At 42.4% G+C, this 15,995-nt stretch overlaps 1 protein-coding gene across 1 annotated transcript in view; it reads right to left on the bottom strand.

The window, feature by feature from the left end:
* LOC124277398 (ran GTPase-activating protein 1-like) overlaps positions 1 to 15,789 on the bottom strand; it is a 35,219-nt gene extending 19,430 nt beyond the window's left edge. Inside the window, exons 1-9 of the mRNA XM_046713081.1 lie at positions 15,593 to 15,789; positions 12,823 to 12,950; positions 11,425 to 11,484; positions 10,757 to 10,936; positions 10,285 to 10,419; positions 9,483 to 9,641; positions 9,061 to 9,174; positions 6,933 to 7,032; positions 5,767 to 5,851 (exon numbers count right to left, since the gene is read on the bottom strand). Of these exons, the coding sequence (XP_046569037.1) occupies positions 5,767 to 5,851; positions 6,933 to 7,032; positions 9,061 to 9,174; positions 9,483 to 9,641; positions 10,285 to 10,419; positions 10,757 to 10,936; positions 11,425 to 11,484; positions 12,823 to 12,950; positions 15,593 to 15,707 (1,076 nt within the window). The 5' untranslated portion in view covers positions 15,708 to 15,789. The remainder of the gene's footprint in view (positions 1 to 5,766; positions 5,852 to 6,932; positions 7,033 to 9,060; positions 9,175 to 9,482; positions 9,642 to 10,284; positions 10,420 to 10,756; positions 10,937 to 11,424; positions 11,485 to 12,822; positions 12,951 to 15,592) is intronic.
* Between the last annotated feature and the right edge of the window lie 206 nt (positions 15,790 to 15,995).

Genomic DNA, 15,995 nt, shown 5'->3' with positions numbered 1-15,995 from the left:
TAACGTCTACGAGGGACTGTCAACTGCTGTGCGAGGACCATGGGACCGAAATGGTGAATACCTGAGACGTCCTCGGTGGTGATATCTCTCAGATAGTGATTAGCAAACACCATGTCGGATTTCCAAAAGCAGCCTTCCATGATGGTATTTAAGGAACAGTTACCATGTAGCGCGAGTGTGGAAGCCAATGCCCTGATCTCATGGGGATTTGATGCTTTTGGAAGGTCTAGTCCTGCAGCCTTGTAGGCGCGAAGTATGACAGTTCTTATCCATATAGATATGGTGGTACGAGAGACTTCTGTCTGAGTTGTTGCCGATAAGGGGATGAATAATCGTTTGAGAAGTCGTCGCCTTGTTTTGGAACGTCGTAAATAGATTTTGAGAGCTCTGACTGGGCATAGAGATAAGTCCAGTGTATCTTGAGATCCGAGAATCGAGGAGAGTGCAGGAATATGGAATAATCTGTCTGGTTGACCTGGCAATTGATTTTTGGCGATGAAATCCCATCTTAGTCCCAAGTGCACTGTGTTTTGATTGTCATCAAACTGTATCCTCTCATAATCTAGTGCGTGAATTTCTGACATCCTGGCTGCCGTCGCTAGAGATAACAGGAATAATGTTTTCTGTGAGAGAAATTCAAAGGTTGTCGATTCCAACGGTTCATAAGCCTCACTTGTGAGGTGTTGGAGCACTATATTCAGATCCCAAGCTGGGGCATGGAACTTCCGCTTCTGATCTTCCAATCGGAAAGCACGTAGTAAGGCCAGTAACTCTGGCATCTTGGTTAGCTTGACACCCGTTCTCATAGTTATCACAGAACTAAGCGCGGCAAGATATGTTGACAGTGTCGAGCCTTTTAAATGTTTGTTTTGGCGTAGGTAACACAAATAATCTGCCACTTGTGGATGTGTAGCATCTCTCGCTGTAAATCCCTTATTTGCTGCGTAATTTTCGAAACTGTGCCACTTGTCGCCGCATTACAAGTTACGGTAGAATAGCGCAAAGCGCGCGGACTGCTTTTGCCGCTCTGGTTGAATATCCTCTTGTTTAAACACATTTTAATACAGTCCATACGTGAAGTTGGAATACTTCTGGGTTTCCGTGCACCTGTTTGGTGTGTGGATGTACTAATAGATTCGAGCGCTTTGGTAGCTCTAGTGTTGGTTGACTGATTTCTTGAATTAGAATGGGAAACCACGCTCTGGCTGGCCAGTAGGGCTGCACCAAAGTGAGTTGGAGGCTCTGTGTTTGTCTGATTTTCTGTAACACTTGAGGGATTATCGCTGGCGCGAAACGCTGCACGCATTGAGGCCTTCCCAGGATATGCTTAGAGCGCCCGCTGCCCATGCTTGTGGGTCCGGACTGGCGATACTTAATGTCGGTAGCTGATTGTTGAAGCGAAAGTGGCTTAATAGATCTACTAGCGGCTCCTATTTGCTTGATAATCTGTGCAAAATTTCTGTATGGAGCATCCATTCTGTCGGGTGACGGTAGATGTGGCCGAGAGAGTGCGTCTGCTAGTACATTCTTGGCTCCGGGAATGTGACATGCTCTGACATGTAAGTTGAGATCGTCGATTAGATGGAACAGTTGAAAGCATTAAGTCAATAGGTTCAGTGATCTCGTTGAGTCTTGTTTGTTCACATAAAACGCCACTGTCGAGTTGTCGGTATGAATCATCAGATGCGCCTTTTGTAGAATGGTGCTCCAATGAAGTATGGCGTTGATTACCGCTTTCATCTCTAACATGTTTATATGGAGCTTGCTTTCTTGCTGATTCCATAACCCTGAAGCCGTCCGGTTGGCGAGATGAGCTCCCCAACCCTGGAGCGACGCGTCTACATATAGATGGGTTTTGAATTCCTGCTCTGTTAAACAAATACCTTCGCAGACATTCGACCTCCTGGTCCACCATAGTAGATGAGGTCTGAGGTGTTTCGGTAGACTGAATGGTTGCAGGTCGTCGAGATGAGCATTGATGAAGACCTGTAACGGACGTAACTGTAGTCTGCCTCTGACTGTCATGTCTTGAGCTGACGTGAGGAGACCCAACAGGCTCTGCCATTGTCATAGTGGTAACGGAGAGAGTAGGGCTAGAGGAATGGTCTGTTGGATCTTGAGCCATCGGTCTTCTGGTACAACGATACGGTTGAGAGTCGTGATAAATCGAATGCCTAGAAATTGCAGATCTTGCGAGGGTACTAGGTCCGACTTGAGTAAGTTTACTAACCATCCTAGCTGTGTTAGTAGCTTTATGATGTAGTTTAACTGTAGTTTGAGACGCTGTGGATCTTGATCTACTTGTATCCTGTCGTCGAGGTTGTCGTAATTGAGGTAGATGTATCATGCGAAACGTTGGCGGTTTGCGTAGATAATCTCTGTTGAATATGCTCATGTTGTAAATGAGTCTGTATTTCTCCCAGTGTAGTTGAAGGCGTCCACCCACTTGTGACGGTTGTACTGGAACGGCTGGGGGTGGAAGACTCCAGTCGTTCCGAACCTGTTTTTCATCGTTTATAGTTGCGGGAACCTCTGGGTGCCCTGCCTCTTCCTGATCCTCCTCTGTAGTTGCCATATGGGCGACGAAAAGAATCTTTTCCCCTGGAGCTGGCCATCTTCCTATCCTGTGCTCTCTGTAATCCAGTGAATTTAGATATCCCTGAATATCTTTGTGAAGTCTGCCTGATGACGCTGGCTAGCGTGTCCATCGACTTTATCATAAGGACTTCTCTAGAATCCTTAGTGACTTCCTTGGAGACTTTCTCTATCCCTCCGTCAAAGATGGATGGTGAGGACCACGGGGCTGTATAGAGTGGAGCTGTAAACTGCTCACCCCAGCTGCAGGAAGCGAGGAGGCCTTGACGACGGCTAAGGTTAGCGCTGCTGAGACTGATGTGAGATGATCCGTTAGGAACTGCTTCTTTTGCATCAGTAGGGCCGAGCAGATCATCCTATCATCTTCAGAAGTCGTGTCACGAAATCTGGTGATAAGAGTCTCATTGATCGTTCTAGATCTATTAAGGCCAAAGAACATACGTCTCGTCATGGTTTCTATCTGAACCAGCTTGCGATCATCAATCTTATAGTTCTTATTCTTGACATCGTTGATCATCTTGTAATTATCATCGATGTCTTGTGCCTTGAGGAAGGGGTCCATATTATGAGTTGAAAACTTCTTTAGCGTGAAAGTCGCGGTAGGTGTGGCGCTTTGAACTTCGTGGGCTTTATGGAAGGCTGTGTCCAAATTCTGTGGCACCGCAGCAATCGGGTCGATCGGAGGTAAGGTGACGGCGTCTGCATCGTCCTCCTTCATCAGGTAAGTATGCGCCGAGTTACCACTCTTGGAAGGTGAAGAAAGGTCTAGGTTGTTAACCATCCAATACCGTATCTCAGCGTCTGAGAAAATGATGCCTCCATCATCTTCTACCACGGGATCGCTGATAAGAGGTTGCTGCTCTTCAGATGGTGGACTCTGTGCTTCTACCACTGTACAAGGTGACGTTAAAGGAGACCTGACTGTGGACTTCTGTGAAGACTTGTGTGGTGACCTGCGTGGAGATCGACGTGGTGATGTACGAGGAGATCGGCGCGGTGAACGGCGAGGTGATCGGCATGGCGAATGGCGAGGGGATTGTCTTGGTGAACGGCCTGATGATCTGCGTCTATAGGTTGACCTTCGCGGAGATCTGTGAGGTGAATGTTGATAGCTTCGCGAAGCTCTTGTGGAATCCCTCGATGACCTTCTGGACGACGATGATTTAGAGCCTGATAAAGGTGCCCTTCGCGAAGGCCTTCGCGAAGCTTCCTCTGCGTCCGGTCCTGGGGAACGATGACTTGACCTTCGCGAAGGCTTTCGTGAAGTCTGGTGGTCCGAGTCCGCATCTAAGGATGAAGCCGAGGTAGGTGATGATCTATCCCGCCTTCGCGAAGGCTGTACATCTGGGTCCTTCGTCGAGGTGGTCTGTGACTTCCTTCGCGAAGGTGGCTTCGTCGTGGCCGCTACGTTGACGGGGGGTCCCTCTGGGGTGTCGTCTACGTTGGAGCTTTCGCTAAGGCTCAGGTCCTGGGCTGGTTGTCTCTCCAGTCTGTAACGGTCCTCCATCATCATCATGATTTGCCGCATCAGGTCGTCTGGGACGGTCTACGACGATGTAGTTGGTGCCCTCTCTGCGATGTTAGCGACGGGGCCCTCAGGAAGATCGTCCGACATCGGTGTAGATACATCAGGCTGCATGGTGATCTGCGCTGACGTCACAGTTGCCGACACCGGTCGTCTCTTGTGGCGTAGGTCGGGGATGATGATCGGCTGGTCATCGTAGAGGCCCAGTTCAGCGGCTGGAACAATCTCGTCTGAGAAGGTTCTTGACGACTTCGTGACTTTCCCTTGGAGGTAGACGCGCTGCCCTGGGGGTCAAAGGAGTCTGTTGAGTAGATGTCGAGGCCCTCTTAGACTTTGGCTGCGACGACGGGATGTCTGGGGAAGCAGGACGCTTCTTGGAGGCGGCGGACTGCATCCCACGCCCCTCCTCCGAGGGAAACTCTAGCGGAACACCAGACGGGAGGGGGTCGTCCGACAGCAGCTGACTGGCTAGGGTTCCGGCGTATCGCCATGTCTAACCCTTGTTTGGCGTGACCTATCTGCTGCACGTCTCAAGACGCAAAGATGATATTTATTAAAAGCAGAATTAGATAGATTAATACAGTAACTGCAACGTGAATCAAACGCACAAGGCGTAGTACAGCTAGGGCATATTACATGCGGGTCAGCAGCAGAAAAACGTAATCTACAAATAGTACAGATTCTCATCAACGTAAACTAGCTGAACAATCACGAAATCTCGTGAATAAACAGTAGAAATACAAATAATTATCAATACATATTAATGAAGGATACTAGCTACACCTCTATAGTAACCTATAGGAGGTAACTAACTAAGAATAACCAAAGGATATAGTGTGTAAGGAGACACAGGCGCTCTCACATCCTGCTCACTGGGCGAAGAAGGAGAGAGTGAAGCATGAGGCCAGAAGGTGGCGCCGCCTTTCCCGCGCAGGGGCAAAGGGAGGCAACTCTTGGTGAGTACTAATTAGTGATTTTACATTGAAGGGAGCTTCAATTAAGGAGATACAAGTGTTCCACTATGTTCGCAAGAAGAAGAAGACAAGCAAAAGAGCATGAGTCAGGATAAGGAAACTTTTTTGTATTATATGGGTGGTGTGTTTCTAATGTTGTTCAGTATATTTACATCCTCATCAAGATAAAAATTGAACTAACAACAAATTGCAGTGAACATGGATGTAACAAACTTCAAGGAATTAGAGAAATCAGTCCCTTACATATACATTTTCTCCCAGAAATGTCTGCCATCTCAGCTTAAACAAAACAATAATTGCCCTATTTATATGTGTAATGTTTGTGTCACACACAAGATTACGTCAAATACAGGGAAGATGAACATAAAGCAAGTTTAGCAAGAGATGAAACACTGATTATGACGATAGTATACCATGATAGTACTGATACTGCAATGTTCTCTGTTTGTTCTCTATATCCAATTTCGTTATATGTGTGTTCTACTACATTCATATTTCCTATTCCTGAATAGACAGCAATTGATAGATCTTCACCAGTCGGCTCCAACAAGACACACGGCATGCAGGAGACCAGGTCTACTAGAGACTTAATGCTCACATCATGCAGTGGACCCAGAAGTCCCCATGGTGTTAAGCCTACAATTAGTCTCATTATCTCAGCGGTCTACCTACCTGAAAGACGCAAGCACATTCTCTTTGCCTACAACTTGCTTTGCTCCTTGCACCAGTTCAATGCCATCCTCCCCGAGCATGTTGGCTGAAAGTGACAAGAGTCAGTGAGTGAATGTTCTTCAATGTTGTAGTTCGCATTACTCCAACTATATCACAGCGGGCATGTAAATATTTGAGTCTGGCTATATAGACAGTGGTTGCTCAAACAATGGTCACCCAGCCATGTAGGAGTGAGTGAGTGAGTGAGTGAGTGAGTGAGTGAGTGAGTGAGTGAGTGAGTGAGTGAGTGAGTGAGTGTGGCTTTACGCTGCTTTTAGCAATATTCCAGCAATATCACGGCAGGAACACCAGAAATGGGCTTCACACATTGTGCCCATGTGGGGAATCGAACCCGGGTCTTCCGCATGACAAGCCAACACTTTAACCACTAGGCTACCCCACCACCCCTTAGCCAATGTAGGAAATATCACTGAACACATGCACACGTCTTGTATGAAGAATGACAGCATGAAAAGTGAGGTACGAGGTTCACGCTTAGAGGTACCTGCTCTTGGCTGTTGGGGGCCCCCAGGGGGCCTGTAGGGGTGGCTCAACAAGACAAAAACAAGTTTTTGTTTTGTAATTATTTTATTGAAAAATATAATTACAACTGTCGTAGGATTTTAAAATGGACATTTTAATGCTTATAAGTACCCCAAGGAGGATCTCTTTTGAAAAAGAAATTTGAGTCTGGCTATAAAGACAGTGGTTGATGCTATGAGTACCATCCCATATCAGTCGTCAAACAATGGTCACCCAGCGAAATACTTAATCCACTTTAGTTGAATTCTACAAGCATACCCGATTCAACATTTTTAACATAGTATCTGAACACCAACTGTCAAAAATAAACACACTTAAGACTTAATCAAATGTGTCTTTTCAGTTCAAATGTATTAATCTATAGAACAAAAAAAGAAGCCAGAAACAGAATGATAAATGAACTGTCGACTATTTGGACTTACTCAAGCTGACAAACCATGTTGAAAGTTCATTTTCATTGAAAATCAATATAGTGTTACCATAAAGAAGAAAATAGTGATAGGGCCGTGGTGTACTGAGGTTGGCAACCGTGAAACCCATGAGTAGTTGTTTGAGTATGATCACCTTAGTGTTCTTTTACTTACCATTGAGGTCTAACTTCACTAAATGCTTCTTGTCTTCAAGACTCTCTGCAACACTGCTTGCCCCTGTACTGCCAATCTCGTTGCCGGACAATATCAACTCCTGAAAACAAAATTACTTTGTTAAGATCAAGCATGTTAAACATGTCTGTGATCATCTGATCCAATGTCTGAGTGAGTCAGTGAGAGAGTTAAGTTTTATGCCACACTCAGAAATATTCCAGCTATATGGCAGCGGTCTGGAAATAATCGAGTCCGGACCAGACAATCCAGTGATCAACAGCATGAACATCGATCTGCGCAATGACATGTGGCATCTAAGTCAGCGAGCCTGACCACCCGATCCTGTTAGTCGCCTCTTACGACAAGCATGGGTTACTGAAGGTTCATTCTACCCCGGACCTTCACGGTTTCCAATGTCTGAACCCACAAACTGAGTGAACCACATAGATGATGACAGAGTGGATGTGGGATGGTATTAGATATCTTGCTCTTTGTTTCTCTCGTGTTTAATGCTGCACTTGGCAATATTATAGCGGTCTGACAATAATAAGCTGGGATCAGACAATCCAGTGATTGGTACATGAGGAATGAACCCAGCTATCAGGCAATCCACAGTCACAAAACCTGACCACCTGATCCATCAACTTTAATCTTACAACATGTATCAGGTGCTAGGAAACTATTCTATCCCAAAATTTCATAAGACACAGGGCTCCAGATAACTTTTGGGGGTGCGAGTGTACTTACACATCATATTGCAAGTGGAGGTGTACTGAGAATTTTGAAGGAGTACTGACATGTTTTTGTGTGAGCAAGTTGGTGATGTGGTTTGTCTGGACGTTTCATCGATCACTATTTCCAACCATGTATTTGTATTTGAAGACGCGTGAGAAATAATTGAGCGACCAGTGTGATGCGAGAAATGTCAGGTCCGACTGGATATAAATAGGAACAGTGTAGTTTTAGCCAATCGAAAAATAGTGATGCATATCGTTGCATTGCAACGCAAGTGATTCCTACTGTCGGGGTTTCCTCATGTGTCAAATCGTGTTTCGCAAAAAAACTTGACAAGTATTTATCCGAAATAGATTTCCATTTGCACGATACGCACGGAAATTAAATGTTAGACATACAAAGGTATTTATGTGCGCATACACGATACGCTTGAAATCTTATATTATGTCGTACTTAATTGATTTTGAGGCGTACATTACGCCTGTATGCCCCTTATCTGTAGCCCTGAGACATGTCATATCTACGTATTATGGTAATAAGGACACTTCCACTCTGTATGAAACAGTCTGCAAACTGTCAAGTAAGTGAGTTATGTTTAATGCCAATGTTAACAGTATTCCAGTTATATTATGGCAGGTCAGCCAACTGGGGGGAGGAAAGCCCAGTGTGATGCAGGAACACTTTGGTATAGTGTTGACACATTCGTAACTACTCGTCCCTTTCCGTAACCTGAAAGAAGACATGTACCCCACTTACTCGTGGCCATGTTCGGGGGAAATATTCCCCCAGCCAATCAGAATGGGTGTATGTAGAGAAGAAATTGGGTCAAAATAGTTAGTTGAAATAATTTTCATTTCGACTTGCATAATTTTCCCCAGACACTTCAAGTATATTTTAGTTATTGCATAGTCCTCCTGGGTTTCCTGAATTTTTATAACCAGGATATATTAACATTATGGCGTAGGAAAGTATTTAAGCATGTTAAGCATACCCTTTGAGGTAAATTTCCTTGGCATGGATGCCATGTTTGTTTTCTAAGTAAACTAGAGTTACATGCCTTTGAAAATAGTTTGGCAACTCGACAATTTCTTTCTCTCTGCGCTTTTGCGCTCATACAGAGTCAAGTTCAGTAAAATGGCTACGAGAGGGGTACGAGTATTCTTTCAGGCTACGGAAAGGGACAAGTAGTTGCAAATGGTGTTGAAAAAGACACAAAGATTTCTGGCTTGCCCATGGGACACAACTCTGCAAGCTAACTGTGATGCCTCAGACAGCTGGGACACCCACACCCTCAAACAGCATGCACAGGCTTGCAGTATATATATATCATACACGATATGGCAATATATCTCACCATGGTATACAATGAAATTAAATAGACCAGTCCACTTACCTTTAGTTTTCTATGACCTTCATTTAAAACCTTGCCAATGGCTTTTGCACCTTCATTTCGTAGTAAACAGTCACCAAAGTTAATTACTTCTAAATTGTCGAGTTTAGGTAGGGCCTGTAAAAGAAATAGATAACACTTGAACATGAAACGTTTATTTGTTTCTTGTTTAATGCTGCACTCAGCAATATTCCAGCTTTTTGTCTGTCTGTAGATAATCCAGTCTGGACCAGACCATCCAGTAATTAACTGCATGAGCATCAATCTACACAATTGGGATAGAATCACATGTGTCAACTAAGTCAGCAAGCCTGACCACTCAATCCCGTTAGTCGCCTCTTACAACAAGCATAGATTTGCTGAAGACCAATTCAAAGCGGATATGATGAAATAATAATACATATCAATAACCAAATTGAACATACCTTTGCTATGGCTTTGGCACCTCTTTCTGTAAACGTATTATCGTTAAGATTGAGTACTCTGAGACGTTTGTTGACCGCTACTGCATCGGCAAGAGCTGATATACCAGGGTGGGTGATTCCATTCTGGGGCATGGCCAGTTCTTCCAGTGTGCCAATAGCCTGACAGAATAACACACATGATTATACACATCACATACATATTATATTTGACATTTTCTATACAACCGTCAAAATATCAAAACCTTGAATCCTGCTTCAATATTTGACACTTTGCTACTGAGATCAGTGAGTGAGTGAGTTAGGTTTTACGCCGCTTTTAGCAATATTCCAGCAATTTCACGGCAGGGGACACCAGAAAATGGGCTTCACACATTGTACCCATGTGGGGAATCGAACCCAGGTCTTCAATGTGACGAGCGAGCGCTTTAACCACTAGGCTAGGCTACCCCACCTCCCCTACACTACTGAGATGAGGATGATAAGATAAGTATTTAAGCAGCTTCACTTTAGTCTTACAGTGATGTTGTACTGAATCTGCATGGATGGAACTGTGGTACTGCACATAACATGGCTTAGCAAAACTCATGACGAAGCATATGGATGCACATGACGAAGCATATGGATGCACATTGTTGCAACATTGGGATTTTTTTAGCCATTTTCAAATAAAATGTCTGAATTTGGAACAGAACAGTCTTTTCATCATGCAACAATTATGTTGGTGACAAGTCAATTACTCACACATGGTTTTCTTATGGACATGTTAGCTCTCAATTCCTTCAGGACTAAAAGCTCACACTACCTTGAAAACCTCTGCAAGTTTTGTAGCTCCCTCATTCTCGAGCCGGTTTCGACCAGATATGAAGACTCGCAGAGCAAGTGGCCTGCCAGCTGCACAGCTGCTCTTGTGACAATCAAGAAGGCTGGACGCCAGCATCTGAAGGAAAGAGATGCTACCATATATGAACTATTCGCATTATACCTTTACTTTTTAGACCTGAAATCATAATTTGAAACACCATTTTTTTTAATGAAAATCATTTAAGAGACACAAGTAGGAAAAATTAATGAAGTGAGAGAATTTAGTTTTACGCCACTTTTAGCAATATTCCAGCAATAGCATGACAGGAGTCACCAGAAATGTGGGGAATCGAACCCATGTCTCTGCGTGATGAGCGAACACTTCAACCACGACGCTACCCCAAGTAATAAGTAATACACAGTGTTGACAACATTTATACTGATCAATGATTCCTAGACAGCCCATTACACACCTTCCCTCCTGTGATGCCAAGGCCATTGTTGTTGAGACGGAGTTCCTGTAGTGTGTAACAGCTGCTGCTCTTTATGAGGTCCACCAAGCCCTGCACACCATTGGGGCCAAAGGCATTGTCACTCAGGTCCAGCTCCACCAACTGGGCTCCAGCTCCTATTATGCCTTCACCCAGATGTTTCTACACACAGGACAAACACAGTAGTGAGAAAGTAGTCTTTTGTATGTCTGCCACGCATGCAGTTTTCAACCTGTATCATGACAGTCTGTAAATTAACGAGTCTGGACCAAACAATCCAGTGATTGACATTATGAGCACCTATCTATGCAACTGGTGTTGGCTGACATGCATCAACCATGCCAGCAAGCCAGTCCACCCAATCCTGTTACTCGCTTCTTACAACAAGCATGGATTGCTGAAAACCAATTCTAACCTGGACGTTAACAGGTGCAAACTTGAATGTTTTAGCTGTAAAATTACCGTTGTCATACCAATCAGTGATGAATTAATAATGTTGAAACACAAAAACATTACCCCCATCTTGATCTGTCATGACATACATCAAGATGTGTGATTCAACAAAACTAAAGATGTAGCAGATCTAAGGGAAGAGGCTGAAGAAAATTTACAGAATACAATATTACATAAACAAAATACTCAATACAAACCAGTGCTTTGGGAATTTCAGACTTTAATCTCCCTGTAAACATATCACTCCAGCGGGCTCTCTGAAAATAGATAGAGAGAAGCTATCATGTCCACTAATAATTGTGTACAACAAGTGTTTGCCACTGATATGGCAATGTCCCCCCCAAAGAATGGAATATCTATATTTACTACTTTTTATTTTGGGGTCACATACAAGATACCTGAAATGACTTGTGTCTGCATAATCACCCAATGTAAGCTGTCAACATACTTGGTAATGGTTTATGAGATATCCGCTTTAAAAAGCGGTCAAAGTATCGTGGTGACCATGAAGATAAGGTCAAGGTCACCCAAATAAACTGGTGTCTGTGTAATACTCCAATGTATGCTGTCACCAAATTTGAAGACATTGGGTACAACAGTCCATGAAATATCGCGTTAATAAGAGTTAAAAGCATGCAAAGTGTCATGGTGACCTTGAAGATAAGGTCAAGGTCACGCAAATCGACTGGTGTCTGCGTAATCCCACAATGTAGGCTGACACCAAATTTGAAGACATTGGGTACAACAGTTCATGAGATATCGCATTAACAAGAATCGGGACGTACGTATGGACGTATACGTATGGACGCTGCTGAATACATAGTCCCCCGTTCCGCGCTGCGGCGGGGGACAACTAGTGCAGTGCTATCACTTAAATACACTTATTTCTACACTGATGAAAAATGGGAACTTTGTTACCCTAAGAGAGAACTTGAATCAGAAAACCATTCTCATATTAACAACAATCTATTCTTTAGCTGGTTTGGTGTTAGTCAAGATTAGTTAGGGCACAGTGAGCTTTCATTTTGCCAATAAACATAAACCATGGCAAACACTATCCAGTTTGCAGTTGCAAGACAAAATAAACAATGAAGTAATTTCCATACATGATACTTGGGTTGTTATGAATCTGATTCAGTCCTGTATTCGGTGAATCAACTGTAATCTCTTTCATGAATTCAATTCAACAAGAACCAAATATTCATTTTTAAAAAGTGTAAAAAAGAGTGTTTTCACTTGACCTTGTTTGTTATTTATGAAAGCGATACATGCAACATCAAATATATACAAGCCAGACATGATAATAGCCAAGAGTCTTCTATATTTAATTTGATCATGATAAATTAACACAGTGAACATGGTCAAGCCATGTCAAGGAATTTATTTTGTTATTGTTTCACTGAATATAATGAATAATACATCAACTGATAAGTTGTTATTTCATTCATTCCCAATATTTGTGATATGTATCATAAATTCATATTCAACTCACAGTCCAGCCCTACATGATACCCAAGAACATAAGCATTTCACCTGTTATTATACTTTCAAGCATCTCTATCTTTACAGGGTTCAACTTCAACCATGCTGCTCACCTCAAACTCTGGATGTTTGGCAAGTGCTTTGGATATGACTTCAGCAGCTTCAACTCCCATTGTGTTACCCATCATCTGTAGAGATGTCATCTGTTCACTCTTCTCAATTGCCTCCACAATCTCTTTGGCTGCAAGATATGAAAACAGTGAACTACCATGGAAACAGTGAAACACCACATACATCAACAAGATCATGGAAATGCATGCTTTTCATCATTAAAATTTATCGTCCAATATTTGTATCACAGGAATTTACGGAACGCGAATTCCTGAGACCTATACCCATAAAAAATTGACAATGGACCCAACAAAATACATCAGCGTGTCCACAGAGACGTAGAAAATGTCCAAATACTCTTTGTACAAATTTCGAACAATAAGTAACAATAAGTTGTCACTGAGTACTAGCCAGGTTCTGGTATCTTTTGCAATTTAATTACTGTAACAATGAGATGATCATGATACAAAACAGAGTTTTACACAGACTTTTAAAAATGGGAGTCATGGTGACTCACAATATTAATTTTTGGGAGTCATTTTCAATATTTTGGAGTCTTGAAAATTTAATATTTCTTTGTGTTTATCATTCTCAGTATGTAACTGTTTGTCACACCACCAAATGAAACTACAGCATTGTTCAGTTCAAACAGCCAGGATTACTGTCTCCTCTGAGTTCTCTGGAACAATCTGACAGCTCTGTAAAAGTCAAACTATCATCAAACAATATAATTTTTTGCTTATCAAATCGATTTTATTGAACTGAATTGTGAGGGCCACCTATAAAACTTGCGTCAAGCTTGACTCGTATGATAGTATTTTGAGAGTCATTAACAAAATTGTTGCGTCAAATACGCAGGAATCACGTGTCATGTAAAACCCTACAATAACAGGTACTCAATTAGATGAATATTACAACATGGTATTAATAATAATATTTAAGTGTCTGGGGCCCCCACTTTGTTGTCCAGGACCCCTGAAAATTAAAGAGTATGAGTCTCAGGTACCCTCAAGGTAAATCCCTGGTATCACACTCATTAATGAGTAACATACAGTTATATTCATGTTTACAGCAACTGAACCATTGAGAATGTTAACATATTTGTGTATGAGATCACTTACACTTCCCCTGCAGGTTTATGCTGCCAATTTAAATAATTACAATAAATGTCAAAAGACATATCATCAAACATTGCATGTCTAGCTTTCCTTGGTTTCCATTGAGACTGACAAATACTGGGACATTTACTCATTTGCTCTTACTGTATGAAGGAATCCACATTGAATGTTCTCTTTCAGTGCAATATTAGGTGTACATAATTATATGAAAGTTTTCACAACAGTTATGACTGCTTACACTTTACTTTAGTGAGTGAGTATGGTTTTACGCTGCTTTTAGCAATATTCCAGAACTATCATGACGGGGACATCAGAAATGGGCTTCACACATTGTACCTATGTGGGACATGACAAGTGAAAGCTTTAACCACAATCTACCCCACTGCCCTGCTTACACTTTAATATTTCTAAACAGAATATTTTACCAAAGATGTTTGGCATACTTGTCATCGCTAAATATGTTCTGTATTTATAAACACCACAGTAAGAGTTCCTCCCATTCCCCCATCCCAAACAATATGCATAAATTAATATATACTGAAATTATTAACAAAACCTAACACAACAATTACTAGAGAACTCACAAAAATAACTACAAGCCCGAAAAATAATTACAATATATAGGGGTGAACCATGTTGTATGATAAGGGCCCCAGGCACAGTAATGTTACAAAAATAATATGGGGAAACGGAAGGAACTCTTTCCACTTGAAAACTCATGAGCTATACACCCGTGAAGGTCCAGGTTAGAATACTGATCTTCCGTAACCCATGCTTGACATAAGAGGCGACTAACAGGATTGGGTGGTCAGACTCACTGACTTGGTTCCCAATTGCGCCGATCGATGCTCATGCTGTTGATCACTGGATTGTCTGGTCCAGACTCGATCATTTACAGACCACCACCATATATAGCTGGAATATTGCTGAATGCGGCTTAAAACTAAATTAACTCACGCATGAGCTACACCAAGAATAGCTATTTTTAGTGAGGAGTGTCAAATTGTAAATCAACATTCTTACTATGATCATGATCATTATCTTTCAAATTTGGCTGAAGTGGTCATTGTCTGTACAGGTACTACAGATATGTACACCAGGTATGTTTCTGTATACAGAAATGTACACTAAACAAAGTCAAAATACAGAAACTTACATCTGTACATGGTACCATAAAACGTATATAGTTGTTCCCGGTCGCCTGATTGCGAGTGACAGTGCAACACCAAATGTTCGTTACTGAGCATGATCGTTTCCTGTATAACGCAATCAAATGCTACTCATACAAATCACAGTTCCGATCAAGAAAACGAAAAAATGCGGAATGCACTCGTCCATGAGTACGTTTCTACATTCTGATTTTGGTTAGGGTACGTTGCTGTATATCCTGGGGTACATATCTGTAGTACCTGTGCCAACAATGACCCCTTCAGCTTCCATTGTTTCATGGCTTCGTTTCGTCGCATTATTTCATGTAGATCTTCACGGAACCCATGTAATCCGTTATTCATGATCACAATTACTTGTGCATAGACTTCTTATTCTCAAAGAAAATGAGCCAGCATATACAATAGTGTTGAGACAGTCGTCTGAGTCCAAGTTGCCAAGTCGACCAGGTTATGTTTTGTGTTGAAGTTCAGAAACGAAAACTTACCATCTTCAGCTTTGTTTAATTTCAGACCTCTTCCTTTGAAACTCACTTCGTGTATTGGGGCCACAGACGTCTTGGCAAGCTGTTTGGTAACATCATCAATTGATGCTGTGGACATTTTTGTAGTTGATTGAGTTTCTCACGTTGCCTTGCACCTTGTATAAATATGGCGGCCTTTTTAAAATCAAGTTCCGGTGTACCGTAGACTTGGCCCCTGTCCTTGCTTCGTCTCACAGCGATCATAAAAGCCAGCTTGCGCAACAGAGGCATGGGACCAGTCTATTGCTGATGGCTCCATGCATCGACGTCAAGTGGCGAATGTGAACAAGGCGCGGAATACAGATATTGAATGAATCATTCGTAAAATATAATGACTGTTTCGTAGTTAACAGTGATCTCATCTTTT

This window comes from Haliotis rubra, unplaced genomic scaffold (genome assembly GCF_003918875.1).
Source record: "Haliotis rubra isolate DU_JTF1 unplaced genomic scaffold, ASM391887v1 Scf221, whole genome shotgun sequence".
In the NCBI taxonomy this organism is placed as follows: Eukaryota; Metazoa; Mollusca; class Gastropoda; order Lepetellida; family Haliotidae; genus Haliotis; species Haliotis rubra.
The sequence above is the reverse complement of the archived record's forward strand: the minus strand, read 5'-3'. Positions and strand labels throughout refer to the sequence as shown.